Source organism: Trachemys scripta, chromosome 1 (genome assembly GCF_013100865.1).
Source record: "Trachemys scripta elegans isolate TJP31775 chromosome 1, CAS_Tse_1.0, whole genome shotgun sequence".
Classification (NCBI taxonomy): Eukaryota; Metazoa; Chordata; order Testudines; family Emydidae; genus Trachemys; species Trachemys scripta.
Window position 1 is genome coordinate 338,546,254 of NC_048298.1, and position 14,292 is coordinate 338,560,545.

The 14,292-nt window shown below is 49.1% G+C and overlaps 1 protein-coding gene across 1 annotated transcript; it reads left to right on the forward strand.

Moving 5' to 3' along the window:
• The first annotated feature begins 9,750 nt into the window (after positions 1-9,750).
• Positions 9,751-10,686, forward strand: LOC117872042 (olfactory receptor 51G2-like). Its single transcript, XM_034760016.1, has one exon. The coding sequence runs from the start codon at positions 9,751-9,753 to the stop codon at positions 10,684-10,686; it is 936 nt and encodes a 311-aa protein (XP_034615907.1).
• Positions 10,687-14,292: the final 3,606 nt, after the last annotated feature.

Sequence of the window (14,292 nt, forward strand, 5' to 3'; positions counted from 1 at the left end):
ATTAGATCATCTGGTCCAGAGATTCTCAAACTGGGGGGTGGGCCCCCCTGGGGTGTGCGGAATGTATTCCATTGTCGGGGGCATGAGAAGCTTTAGGGGAAAAGCCAGACTGTTCACATTTTACCCACAAAAGAGAATAATTAGCAAAGCTGATTTCTCCAGACACATCCAGTCGTCAGGTGGCGCTGTGCATTTGACTCTAGGCAGTGCTGTGTATTTTGACGGATTTCTATTAAGTTTTCACAGCACGATACAATGTTGTTACCATCTGTATGTGAATCCATTTGCTACGGCGCGGTGTGCACATTACATTGTAAGCAGGGACCACAATCGCAGTTTTGTTTTGCTCTTATTACAGTGGATCGCTGGATAATTCATGCAACAGAAAGAAAAGCACAACTGATTCAAGTGGAGCCCCGCCCCCTGCATGTATCAGTATATGTAGTCGTGTCATAGAGGGGGGGGGGCGTATACTCTTACAGACACAAAGAAGTGGGGGCGCAAACAAGAAGTTTGAGAATCACCCATCTAGTCTGACCTCCTGTATATCACAGGCTTCAGAATTTCACCCATTTACCCCTGTATTGAACCCAATGACCTTGTTTGACTAACTCATAACCTGTGTTCATCTAAGGAGTATCTTCCAGGAAGGCATCCAGTCTTGGTCTGGAGATAGCAGGAGAATCCACCACCTCCCTTGGGAGTTTGTTCCAGCGGTTAGTCACCCTCAATGTTGAAAATGTGTGCCTCATGTCCAAATATAGTTTGTCTGGTTTCAGTTTCAAGCCATTGGCTCTTATTATACCTTTCCATGCAGTGTGGGGCAAACAAGCCAGCTGGTTTTAACATGGAGCTTGACAGGTGCATGAACCAGGCAATATGCCAGGGTCACCTGCCATAGCAGGGATCTGGGCTCATGTACCCATGAAGTCACTTCCAGGCCTATATCCCTATGGGTCACATTCACCCATTTTCACAGAATCATAGAATCATAGGACTGGAAGGGACCTCGAGAGGTCATCTAGTCCAGTCCCTTGCACGCATGGCAGGACCAAGCAGCATCTGGACCATCCCTGACAGGTGTTTGTCTAACCTGCTCTTAAAAATCTCCAATGATGGAGATTCCACAACCTCCCTAAGCAATTTATTCCAGTGCTTAACCACTCTGACTGTTAGGAAGGTTTTCCTAATGTCCAACCTAAACCTCCCTTGCTGCAATTTAAGCCCATTGCTTCTTGTCCTATCATCACAGGTTGAGGAGAACAATTTTTCACCCTCCTCCTTGTAAAACCTTTTAGGTCCTTCCAAACTGTTATGTCCCCTCTCAGTCTTCTCCTTTCCAGACTAAACAAACCCACTTCTTTCAATCTTCCCTCATAGGTTTTCTAAACCTTTAATAATTTTTGTTGCTCTTCTATGGACTTTCTCCAATTTGTCCACATCTTTCCTGAAATGTGGCGCCCAGAACTGGACACCATACTCCAGTTGAGGCCTAATCAGCACGGAGTAGAGAGATTTCAGCTCTGTATGCCTCATACTGGTGATTTGGGGCACTGGGTGGAGAACCTGAACCCTTCCCAACACCCCTTGGTGATGAGACCTGTCATTAGCACAGCCCCCTTTGGCAGCAAGAGGAGGGATCAGGACGTGATTTCAGATAGTGAAGGATCTGGAGAGCGTTGCCTGGCTGAGCAGAGCCCTGCTGGGCTGCCCCTTGGTCTGATCCTGATCCCCACCGGCTCCATGAGCACTGAGAGCACCTCTGTAGCGCTGGTGATAGACTCTGCATCCAAATTTCCATCATCACCAAGTTTGGGGGTAGCTGGATGTGGGGGAGGGGGTTGTTTGGGTCCAAGAGAGAGCTAGGAGCAGGCATTCGAAGCTGAGCTTTCATCATGCCACTTTCTATTAAAAATGGGGATGGCCCTTGCTTAACTACATGTCTAATGCCTAAACATGAGGAGAGACCCTGTGCCTGAGGTACCCAGTGACTGTGTGAGCCCATCACTGTTATGTCCGGCTGTCTGTGGTGTAACCCTGTTCCTTACAACAGGGGGCTCGGTATCCCAGTGCAGAGGGAAACAGTGTCGCTGTCACTGACAGACTGTGTGACCAGACATGTCCACTAACCAACCCTCAGTGCCTTCGTTTGTGGGTGCTCTGCTTGAGAGACAGCCAGAGGCACCAGCTCCTGGGATTTTATTGGGAGTCTCGCACTAGTTCCTGTCTTTCTGAAAGCCTCAACTTCTGGGATCAAGATGCTGTGTGGGAACCTCAGCTTTCAGTTTTCCTAAGAAAGTTTTTTAAAAAGTGTGTTGCAGAAAAGCTAGAAAACTGGAATTAGGTGCGCCCCAAAGGTTCAGGCACCAAAGGCACATGAAAATAAATCCCACATTAGTATACCTTTAAATCTCATTATTTTTAAACAAATCTCATGATTTTTGTGGGGCATGACTCATAATTTTTGAGTGGGGTTTGGCGATATTGTGTACCTAGTTAAAAAGATCTGAAAAGCAAGTAGCAAAATACACAATATTAACAGCATTTTTTCAAAAGTACATAAGAAGCCGTCAGCCTGCCAAACAATCAGTGGAGCCACTGGACAATTGAGGTGCTAAAGGAGCACTCAAAGAAGGTGAGGCTGTTGCGGAGAGGCTAAGTGAATTCTTTGCATTGGTCTTCCCTGCAGAGGATGTGACGGAGCTTTCCACACCTGAGCCATTCTTTTTAGGTGACAAATCTGAGGAACTGTCTCACACTGAGGTGTGAGTAGAGGAGGTTCTGGAAAAAAAAAACTGATCAATTAAACAGTAATAAGTCACCAGGACCAGATGGAAGAGTTCTGATAGAACTCAGCTATCAAATGATCAAATCAGACTAGTAACTGTGGGATGTAACCTATGGCTGAAAACAGCCTCTGTATCAGATGACTGGCACACAGCTAATGTGATGCTGATGTTTAAAAAAGGGTTCAGAGGGAATCCAGGCCAGTACCAGTCAAATTGGTTGAAAGAATAGTAGAGGCCAGAATGATGAGACTCATAGTTGAACACAGCTTTTTGGGGAAGAATCAACACAGCTTTTCAAAGGGAAATCGCGCCTCACCCGTCTCTTAGAATTCTTTAAGGGGGTCAACCAACATGTGTCATATGGTGATCAGGGGCGGGACGTCGGGCAGAAGGGGCGGGGCTGGGGTTAGCCTCCCCCAGCCAGCCCTTCGGTGCTGCCTGGCCTGTGCTGCCCGGGGCTCTGGCGGAGATTTAAAGGGCTTGGACCTACTGCGGCAGCGGGGGCCTGGAACCCCAGGTCCTTTTAACTTGCTGGGTCCTGGGGCAGCTGCCCCCCCAGCCATCAGCAACCCTGTGAGTCGGGTCTTAAAAGCGCTGCTGTGGCAGCGTTGCCCGGCAGCGCTTTAATGTCGGCTGTGTAGAGTCCCGTATCGGCGGCCACTTCTTAGCAGTATGCCGTACCGGCGCGTACCGGCCCACTTACAGCTCTGGGGGTGATCAAGGGCATATGGGGTACTTGGACTTTCAGAAAGCTTTTGACAAGGTCCCTTATGAAAGGCTCTTCAGAAAAGTGAGCAGTCATGGGGTAAGAAGCAAAGTCCTCTCCTAAATCAGTATCTGGATAAAAGGGGCGGGCTCAGAACTCCCTAGCTCCACCCACTCCGGCCTCCGGATGGGCTCTTCCCCTTCCGGGGCAGCGGGGAGCCACATGGACTCACTATACCCCCCCCCCAAGTCTGGGTCCCGGTCTTCGGTGCCAGACCCGTCCATCCCCCCTAGGTGGGACAGGAAATCTGCATTGGCATGTTCCTTACCGGACCTATGCTGGATGGTAAAAGCGTAGGGCTGTAAGGCCAGATACCACCACAACAATCAGTCATTGTTGTTCTTCATCCTCATTAGCCATCGGAGGGGGGCATGGTCCATGACTAGCGTGAATGGTGCGCCCAGGAGGTAATATCGTAGGGCGTCACAGGCCCATTTGATGGCGAGTGCCTCTTTCTCGACCATGGCGTAGTTCCTTTCATGGGGGAACAATTTTCGGCTCAGGTACAGAACCGGGTGGTCTGCCCCGTCAATCTCTTGGGATAGGACGGCCCCCAGCCCTACCTCTGAGGCATCTGTCTGCAGGATGAACCCTCAGTGGAAGTCTGGGCTGTATAGGACCGGCTCCTGGCACAGACATATTTGAAGTGTCTGGAAGGCGTTTTCACAGTCCGGGGACCACTGCACCTGCCGGGGGCTGTTCTTTGTCAACAGCCCGGTTAAGGGAGCTGCTATGGATGCAAACTGGGGGATGAATCGTCGATAGTACCCGACGAGTCCTAGGAACTGTTGGACTTGACGTTTCGTGGTGGGGGTCGGGCAAGTTGCCAGGGCTTGTACCTTCCTGATGAGGGGCTTCACTCGTCCTCCCCTGATAGTGTACCCCAAGTGTGTCGTCTCCTGCCATCCGACCCGATACTTCTTCGGGTTGGCTGTCAGCCCCACCTGTCACAGGGTTCTCAGGACCGCCGCCACCCATTCCAGGTGGTCTTCCCAGTGCCGGCTATAGATCACAACGTCGTCCAGGTAGGCTGTCACATAGTCTTGGTGGGGCCAGAGGAGGTGGTCCATTAGCCGCTGGAATGTCGCCGGGGACCCATGGAGGCCAAAGGGCATCCGGGTGAACTGATACAGTCTGGTAGGCGTAGCGAACACAGTTTTTTCCTTAGATGGGTCGTCGAGCAGGATCTGCCAATACCCCTTACTGAGGTCAAGGGTGGTGATGAACTGAGCCTTGCCTAGCCAGCCCAGCAACTCATCCACCCGGGGCATTGGATAGGCGTTGAAGCGTGAGATGGCATTCACCCATCGGAAGTCTATATAAAAGCATCGAGTGCCGTCAGGCTTGGGTACCAGGACCACAGGGCTACGCCATTCGCTCTGAGATGGCTCGATGACCCCCAAGGCCAGCATGGCCTGTACTTCTTCCTCCACTTCCTGGCTTATCCGGTACAGCAGTGGCCTGGTCGTTTCTCGGATTACTTTCCCTGGTTCAGTCTAGACCGAGTGATAGACCAGGGTCGTGTATCCGGGTAGGGCCGTGTAGGTCTGGGGAATGCCTGTAGGAGACACTTGGCCTGCTTGCGCTGCTCCTCTGTGCTCCTCCACACCTAGGGGTGTGGTCCTGTAGCACAAGGGACAGAGGCGCATAGGTTGAGCTGGGCAGGAAAACAGAGAGGATTTTCCCCCCATGACAAATTTTGACACAAACTAAAATGTTTCCTTTTTCTCCATTTTTTGGGTGAGTTTTCATAGAAAATGGATCGTTTTTTCTCTGAAAGCTCAGCTGCCATGATGCTGCCCAGCTGCAGCTGCCTGGATCCCCAAGAGAAACTGAAGGCTTTTCATCTGCATCGTCCTCATAACATAAATGAAGGTGGCACTGACGGAGTCTATGGCTGCACTCTGGGTATGGAAAGGTCGAAACCTCCTGCCCAGTCTATGGCTGGGGTATTGTGTCCATCAGCTACGCTAACCAGCCCTCCCATCTCTGTGCAGCCCCCTCCACCCTGTACAATGCCCCTTCAGCAGATCCTGTGGGCAGTGGTAACTGTGACAGGCCCTGGTACCACATCTCTGATGAACCTGTGCTAGCAGGGAGCTGGAGACAGTCCCAGAGCAGTTGTGGCGGCCCAGAGATTGTGAGTGGGGGGCCGAGCTACCAGTGGATCACTGAGATCTGTGCCTAGCTTTGGGGATCCCTGGATCCTGTGGCCCCCTGTTTATTCCTCAGGGAGAAGTGAAGGGAACGATCAGAAGGAAATTTCCCTATAGGGAGACTTGTGGAATCTGCCTTCCCTGGCCTACACGCTGGGTTTGTAATGCAGGAAAGAGGGCTGCTGGGGAGAAATCTAGTCCTATGTTATTATTAATTATTATTATTATTAATTTACTTATTTATTAATTTTATTATGGAAAGCCCACAGCTGTGACAGCATCATTGTTAAAACTCGGCCGCCCCCGAGGTAGCCCTGTGACTAGAAGCCCGTATTCCAGGAATAAAGCCTGCAGCAGGGCTGGCGCTGTGGTCCAGTTGAGCAGCATCACCCCACGTCCCCTGTGATTTGGCCTCGTGCAGTTTGCCATTGCCCCTGACAGGGGTTAAAGCTGGTGCACACTAAGCCAAGCAGCTGAGGTTCCCTGATGGCCAAGTGTCCCCCAAGGAAATGTGCAATCATACTTCATAAATACAGTTGCCTTCCTAGCTGAACAGATACTGTCTGCTGCCCTGCAACCTCTCCGATGACTCCTTGTCCTTTCGGGTGAAGAACTCTGGTGTCAGCGGCTCCCCTTCTAGCAGGAATTGGGTACGTTGGCAGGTTTCACTATCTTTAAAATGCAAAGTGAAGGGGAAAGGCTGCAAGCTGTTTCCATTGGCAGATGTTCTGTGCAGCAGCAGAGGACTCAGCTGGGCTATGGGGGTGACTCAGTGACGGGGCTGGAGGACAGGCAGCGCTAGGTGGCTTGGGAGCCCCTCCCCGACATTTGCCCATACTCCACGGTGGGCTGTTCAAGGTACACAGAAGTTTCACATTGAAAGAGACCTCAAAGTGTTAAAACCCCGATGCCTCAAGTCAGGATTTCTCAAGGAGTCCCATTTTTAGAAGTGCCGATCCTGCCAGGGACTGAGCGACAGGAGACCCCACAGAATATCAGTGACTAGTTCCCAAATCGCCTCAGGTTTATTTGCTCCTGGAAATTTTATCAGCAAATGTATTTTCAAAGTTTTTATTCTGTGGCTCGATTGTGAACGCAGGAATTCAGACCTGTGTTGTTCTGTGGTAACAGGTCAGATGAGGCATATTTCTGTTTCCTGACTGGCTGAGGGCTTCAGCATTTCTGCCCTCTAGATACCTTTCACAGCTACAGGGCTACCTACATGTCTGCCCCCTCTCTGGTCTCTGAGTGCCAGATATCAGACCTCGTACCCTCCCCTCTCATGGGGTGGAATCCCGTGACCCTCCCACAATCAGACTGGGCCCTGGGCTACTGCACACTGCTGGTCGACTGTGCTTGCCGAGCAGGTCTGAGTGGGTTCGGCACCTGTGGCACTTTCCTCTGGGAGTCTGTGACTAGTGGGAGACAAGTGACCAGCCAGACGTCTGGAACCAAACTACTGTTTAATCTGAACAGTAGGACTAAAGCCGAACAGCAGAGAATAAGAGAGTTTTCAAACAACCGTCTTCCCCTGTTTCTGACCCCAAGCCTTCCTGCTCTGAGGGGGACCCAGGCAGGCCAAGGGCCTTGAGACTTCCCCAGCGGTGTCTGCGCCTGTCAGTCTGAAGAGATTCTCAGCATTGTGAACTCGGCAACATGTCTGGAGCCCAGAAACAGGCTCATCCCAGCTTGTAGCTCCAGTGTTGTCTCTCAACATCCCTGAAGTGCTGACTGAGAAATAGCTTAATTGAGCTGTTGCTTCCCTTCGTGTTTGTTTTCCAGCAGCCCGCTATTAAACTAAGATGAGCCGTACAGGTTTCTCCTCAGATAGCCATAACATAAACATCCCAGTGGTAAACCTAATATAGCTGTACAGCAAACATCCTAAGAACTGGGTTCAACATACACATTCATTATGGCAGCTCAGCTCCATGTCTGTCCCAGAATATACACAGTCACACAGAGAGAGAGAGAGAGAGAGAGAGAGCAATAAACTACTTACCTGTGGGAAATGACATGGCATTTCCATAAATACTCATGCTTTTGACTTTGAAATCCACATTGTGCAAACCCTCATCCTGCCTGAATAACAGGTACTGAGGTCACTGTGTACTAGAGAGTGAGAGCTCAGGGACTCAATATTATCTACACTGTATCCCAATACCACTCCGGATATAGGCCAGAGACTGACAGAACAGAACCTGAGGAGAACCAGTGAGTTATTAACCCAGGGACAGAGGTGCTACTAGACTTTTGTTTGCTGACAAGTGACTGAATGAGGGCTGAAATGCACAATCTGTTCAGGTTGTGAAGAAATCCAGATGACAGACACTACATTTTAAGCCGCTCTCTAACCTGAGAAATCATCTCTGAAAATTCAGAGGGGAAAGAATGGTTTCACACATGAGTACTAAAGTACAGATGTGTAAATGTTATGCCAAAACTTTTCATTGTAATACAAATATTACAAACCAGACTTTCATGATCTGAATGAATATCAAAAGCCAGCAGCAGAGTTGTTGGAATCTCTACAGGAAGGAGCAGTGGAAACTTTACTGCTTAATGGTTTTTTCTTTAGAAAGTATGTCAAAAGTATTCCAAATACTGTGTGCAATGGGTTTGTGCTATTAACTCTTTGTTAAGTGAACAGTTGTACGATACTGTCTATTGGTAACTGACCAGAAGTTGTTTCTAACTCTTATATTCAGGGTCGTGCATTCAATCACTCTGCAAGACTTCTACAAGACTTTCCAAAAAGTGCCCAGAGAACTGAATTGTTGGTCTGTGTTTAAGCAAATACAGGAGCTGAAAGGGGAGTCTAATGGTGGTTGTATGTAATTTGTGCCATCTTCTCTTACAGGAGCATGGCCCAAGTATATGCATAGTCAACTGGATATTAGTGTAAACCTAGTGTTTGCATATTCACCCATTTGTGACACCATCCCCTCCTCCAGCAGCTGAAGAAACTGTCTGTGTTAACTTGTAACTTACCAAAAAATATCTACAGACATATGCCTGGGGAGAGGATGCAGGTCCTGTGAGGATGACGGGAAGGTTGTAGGATGATCAAACTCTCTGGAGTCAGGCAACATTGGCCAGGCCAAGCACTTCAGCTTCCCATGGTGGGATTCCTGAGGGTCAGAGTGTATTAATGGGAGCTTTAGTTAGGGGAAAGTTAATCGAGCCCGGTTCTGATCAAAATTGCACATGGAAATCTGGAGTGACGTGGTTGAAGTCAATTTTATTGAATTAAGAACCTGGACCTAAGAATTTATCCCATGTACTGCAAACAGGCAGTGACATAATTTGAACTCTCAGGAGTGGAGCAAATAAAGAATATACATATAATGAGGCAATGAAACACATTTATAAATAGCTTCAGTGCAGGACAGATAAATGCAATGACTGTTTTCACCATGCACTTGCCATATGTTTATACACCTGTCATGGTACAATGGGCAACACTCAGAAGTGGAAGGCCAGAAAGGGTGTCTGTGTGAAGGTCACAATTGTAAAATCACTCAGTGCTCACGTAGCCTGTGGAACTCCCAGCAACAAGATATCAAAGGGGCCAAGAGCTTAGCAGGATTCAAAGAGGGACTGGATGTTTATATGGGTAACCAGAAAATCCAATTAAACAAGTGATGATTTTTAAAAAAAGAGTCTTGGAAGGGCTCTACATTTCCTTGATTCACACAACAAAATATGTCTAACTAGTGGGTGTCAGGGGGAAACTGTCCCTAGGAGCAGGTTATTCATAGCTGCCCATTGCAGGGCTTCTTCCACCTTCCACTGCAGCATCTGGAACTGGCCACTGGATAGTGGGCTAGATGGACTACAGGTCTGATCTAGTCTGGCAGTGCCTATCTTACTATCTTTGGATCCAAGGATATGTTTTTGCTGATCTTCATTGAGCTCCTGGGAGTCTCTAGACTTGCACTGAGAGCAGAAAGATGTCTCGCTAAATATCATCTGGTCTCCTGTTCTTTCTCCTTTCAGGAAGGAAAGTTCAAAAGTCCCCGGATCTGCCCAGTACATTATGTCAACTGTCAATGACACCAACTTCAACTCTGTAGTGTTCCTTCTCACCGGGATACCTGGGCAGGAAGACGTCTACCTGTGGATCTCTATCCCCATCTGCTTAATGTATGTTATTTCGATAGTAGGAAATTCAGTCATTCTGTTCATTATAAAAACAGATTCAAGCCTCCATGAGCCCATGTACATTTTGATTTCCATGTTGGCCATCACAGACCTTGGCTTATCGCTATCCACCATGCCGACGATACTGGGCATATACTTGTTCAACTCTAGGGAGATCAGCCTCGATGCCTGTTTTGCCCAGCTCTTCTTCATCCACTCGTTTGCAAAATTTGAATCCTCCGTGCTGTTGTTGATGGCCTTTGACCGCTTCATCGCAATTTCTAACCCACTGAGATATGCTGCCATCTTAATTCCACCGAGAATAGCCAAGATGGGACTGGTGTTAGTTCTCAGAGTGGTGGCCACTTCAATCCCATATCCATTTCTCCTGAAACGGTTCCGATTCTGTCGAGACAATATCCTCTCCCATTCCTACTGCCTCCACCAGGATGCCATGAAACTGGCTTGTGCGGATATCACAGTCAACTACATCTATGGCTTGTCTGATGAACTCTTAACGATGGGGTTGGACTCACTGCTCATCTTCCTCTCTTATGTGATGATACTCAAAACAGTGCTGAGCATCGCGTCCCACAACGAGTGCCTGAGGGCCCTGAACACCTGCGTCTCCCACCTCTGCGCCATCCTGCTTTTCTATACACCAGACGTCGGCCTGGCTATGATACACCGATTTGGTAACAGCTCTTCTCACTTGCTTCAAATAGTCCTGGGCTATTTCTACCTGCTGGTCCCACCCATGATCAATCCAATCGTGTACAGTGTGAAAAGCAAACATCTTCGTGAGAGGATAATCAGGGCATTTGTCAAGTGAAATGTCAGTTCATCACCCGTCTCCAGGGATAGTCACATGGGAGACAAAAAACACAGGCACCTATTCAATCCTGGATCCTCTTCCCCTGAGGCCCCTCCCTCTGCCCTATCTCCAGGCTGGAAGCCAGAGCCAGGCTGTGGTACGAGCTGCCCAGAGAGCCAGAGCCACTGTGAGGAGCCCCAGACCCTCCACATTTTAGGCCCCTCCCCCAGGATGTACAACCCAGGGAAAGTGGAGAGTCCAGGCTTCCCCACAGCAACCTGTGCTCCTGGGTCAGCTCTTACCATGGCCCGACTCTGGCCTGGCTGGGAGGTGGAGCATCGGGGGAAGTGGAGGAGCAGGGGGCAGGGCTTAGTGGGAAGAGATGGGGTAGGGGGTGGGATTTCAGGGGAAAAAGAGGAATAGGGATGTGGGAAGTTTGAACCAATGCTGGCCCCAGCTAACACGGTGGTGGGGGGCTCCTGAGTAAAGGAGGAGGAGGGGGCTGTAGGGTAGGAGATCTTGAGTTTTGGAGAAGACTGAATGAATGTGACTCCACAGAGGGAGCTCCTTTTTTAAGTATCCCAGGCTGAGAGTTAGTCATTGCAAGTACCTTAGAGGGAAGGGCAGGGCATCTGCAGGGCTACCTCAGGCCCCAAGGGGATACTCTGGGGTGGCCCCTGTCCACAGGGATTTGGCTAGACTGTGCCATGCTCTTGGAAGCCGTCACTAATGGGCAGAGGTCAGCCCAGCCCCCAGGCTGCTCTAAACTCCGCTGTGGCAGGGGGAGAACAGTCCAGCGAATCAAACCACTGTAACTGGCTCCTTGCCATCCCCGCTCTCTGCCACACATGGGGGAGCTCTGCTGGCACAGCAGAGAATCCAGCCAGGTCTGTCACCGCTCAGATCGATGGAAGGCTGGTCCTGTGGTCTGGGCATGGCTCTGCGACTCAAGACATCTGGGTGTGATTCCCTGACATGTGTGACCATGGGCAAGCCATTGGCTGTCTCTGAGCCTCTGCACAGGTGGATAATACCCCTGCCCTGCCTCACAGAGGTGGCAGGAGGATACATACATACAAGGTGCTCAGATACTCTGAGACTCTAAAATCAGGGCTATGTCAGGGTTCCACAGAGCAGCACCTCTGACATTGGTCTATAAAAGGCTTCTTATCACAGCCTCCTGTGACAGCTGGTTTCTGGTACGCTGTCATACTCCAGCACCTTGGTGTCTAAGGCAGCAATCTGAGGGCAAAGGTGAGCTTCACACCTAGGCCCTGAAACATGGACACGGCTGAGCACTATGGTGACTGGGCCCAGGCTCACACAGGTTTCAGCAAAGGCTGCTTCCACAAGAAAGGAGCAAACAGATGGGAACATGCTCTCAGAGACACAGGGAAACTAGGCTGGGTCCCAAGAGCTCCTTGGATTCCCAAAAGAATGTAGGTTGGGCCAGTTCTGTTTCTTTATCTCCAGAGCAAAGCCTGTCTAACTTAGCTTGTAGTGATTCGTGAGATAGATGATTGTAGACATTTGACAGCTACCTGGTATTTTAAAACCATTCTCTCGAATGCTTTATGAGATTTGCCAATAAAACTACTTCTTTTAAGGAGGCTGGGGGTGACTGTATAGCTCTGGTCACAAACACCCGAAGGGAATGGACTGAGGTGTCCAGTTGGACCTTCTTGGTGATAAACATTTTATATAGATGGGGTGTTGTTCCCAGTTCGAAGAGTGGGACAATTGTGAGATTCCCCCCAAGACAGGAAAGGACCTGGTTTGGAGGGTAAAGAGACCATATATCCTGATTTTACTGTGACAATCCAGATTCTTCTTTGCCTGCGTCTGCCTTGATCCACTCAAGACAATGATTCATAGAGTCATAGAATTTAAGGCCAGAAAGAGCCATTAGATCATCTAGTCCAGAGGTTTTCAAACTGGGGGGTGGGCCCCCCTGGGGTGTGCGGAATGTATTCCATTGTCGGGGGCATGAGAAGCTTTAGGGGAAAAACCAGACTGTGCACATTTTACCCACAAAAGTGAATAATTAGCAAAGCTGATTCCTCCAGACACATCCAGTCCTCAGGTGGCGCTGTGCATTTGACTCTAGGGGGTGCTGTGTATTTTGACGGATTTCTATTAAGTTTGCACAGCATGATACAACGTTGTTGCCATCTGTATGTGAATCCGTTTGCTACGGCGCGGTGTGCACATTACATTGTAAGCAGGGACCACAATGGCAGTTTTGTTTTGCTCTTATTACAGTGGATCGCTGGATCATTCATGCAACAGAAAGAAAAGCACAACTGATTCAAGTGAAGCCCCACCCCCCGCATGTATCAGTATATGTATTCGTGTGGTGGGGGGCGTCTACTCTTACAGACACAAAGAAGTGGGAGCGCGAACAAGAAGTTTGAGAATCACCGATCTAGTCTGACCTCCTCTTTATCACAGGCTGCAGAATTTCACCCATTTGCCCCTGTATTGAACCCAATGACCTTGTTTGACTAACTCATAACCTGTGATCATCTAAAGCGTATCTTCCAGGAAGGCATCCAGTCTTGGTTTGGAGATAGCAGGAGAATCCACCACCTCTCTTGGGAGTTTGTTCCGGCAGTTAGTCACCCTCACTGTTAAAAATGTATACCTCATGTCCAAATTTAGTTTGTCTGGTTTCAGTTTCAAGCCATTGGCTCTTATTATACCTTTCCATGCTTGATAAAAGATCCCGTTAGTAGCTGGTATTTTGTCCCTGTGAAGGTGCTTGTACCCTGTTATCAAGTCAGCTCTCAGCCTTACTTTTCATAAGCTAAATGGACTCAGCCCTTGATGTCTCCACTGTCAGGCATTTTCTCCAGCCCTTCTGTCATTTTTGTGGCTCTTTTCTGCACCCTCTCCAATTTTTCAATCTAGGCACCGGACCTGGATGCAGTATTCCAGCATTGGTCTCACCAATGTCATATACAGACGTGAGATCACTTCCCTAATTCTAGTCCTTACATGCCTGTTTATACAGCCAAGAGTATGCTGGAAACGAGAGAGGAGAAGAAAGACATGGGTGTATTTGTCATCCCAGGATGACTGTGAGTCACGGATGTGATGCGGCTGTGAACAAGGCGCATGAGGTCCTAGAATGTGTTAGGCAAGATAGGGAATTATTAATATCACTGTACAAGGCACTGGTGAGACCTCCTCTGGCAAATTGTGTAAAATTCTGGTCTCTCCTATGCTAGAAAGAAGAATTCATGCTGGAACAGGTGCAAAGATGGGCTGCTAGGATGGTCAGGGCAATGGAGGGCCTGGCTTATGAGGAGACTGAAGGAGCTTGGCTGGTTTAGCCCATCACAAGGCAGGCTGAGCACAGATCGGATTGCTCTATAAATACATCAGGGGAGTAAAAATCAAGTGGGGAGAGAAGCTCCAAAAGCTAAAGGTCAGTGATGGCACAAGAACAAATGGGGACAAGCTGGCCAGGAGCAAACTGAGGCTGGAAAGGAGAAGGAGGTTTCTGACCATCCGAGCAGGGAGGTTCCGGAACAGCCGCCCAACAGCAGCCGTGTGGGGCAAACAAGCCGGCTGGTTTTAACATGGAGCTTGACAGGTGCATGAACCAGGCAATATGCCAGG

Excerpts from the sequence above, each read along its gene's own strand:
- LOC117872042 (XM_034760016.1), top strand. The coding sequence starts at position 9,751 with ATGTCAACTGTCAATGACACCAACTTCAACTCTGTAGTGTTCCTTCTC.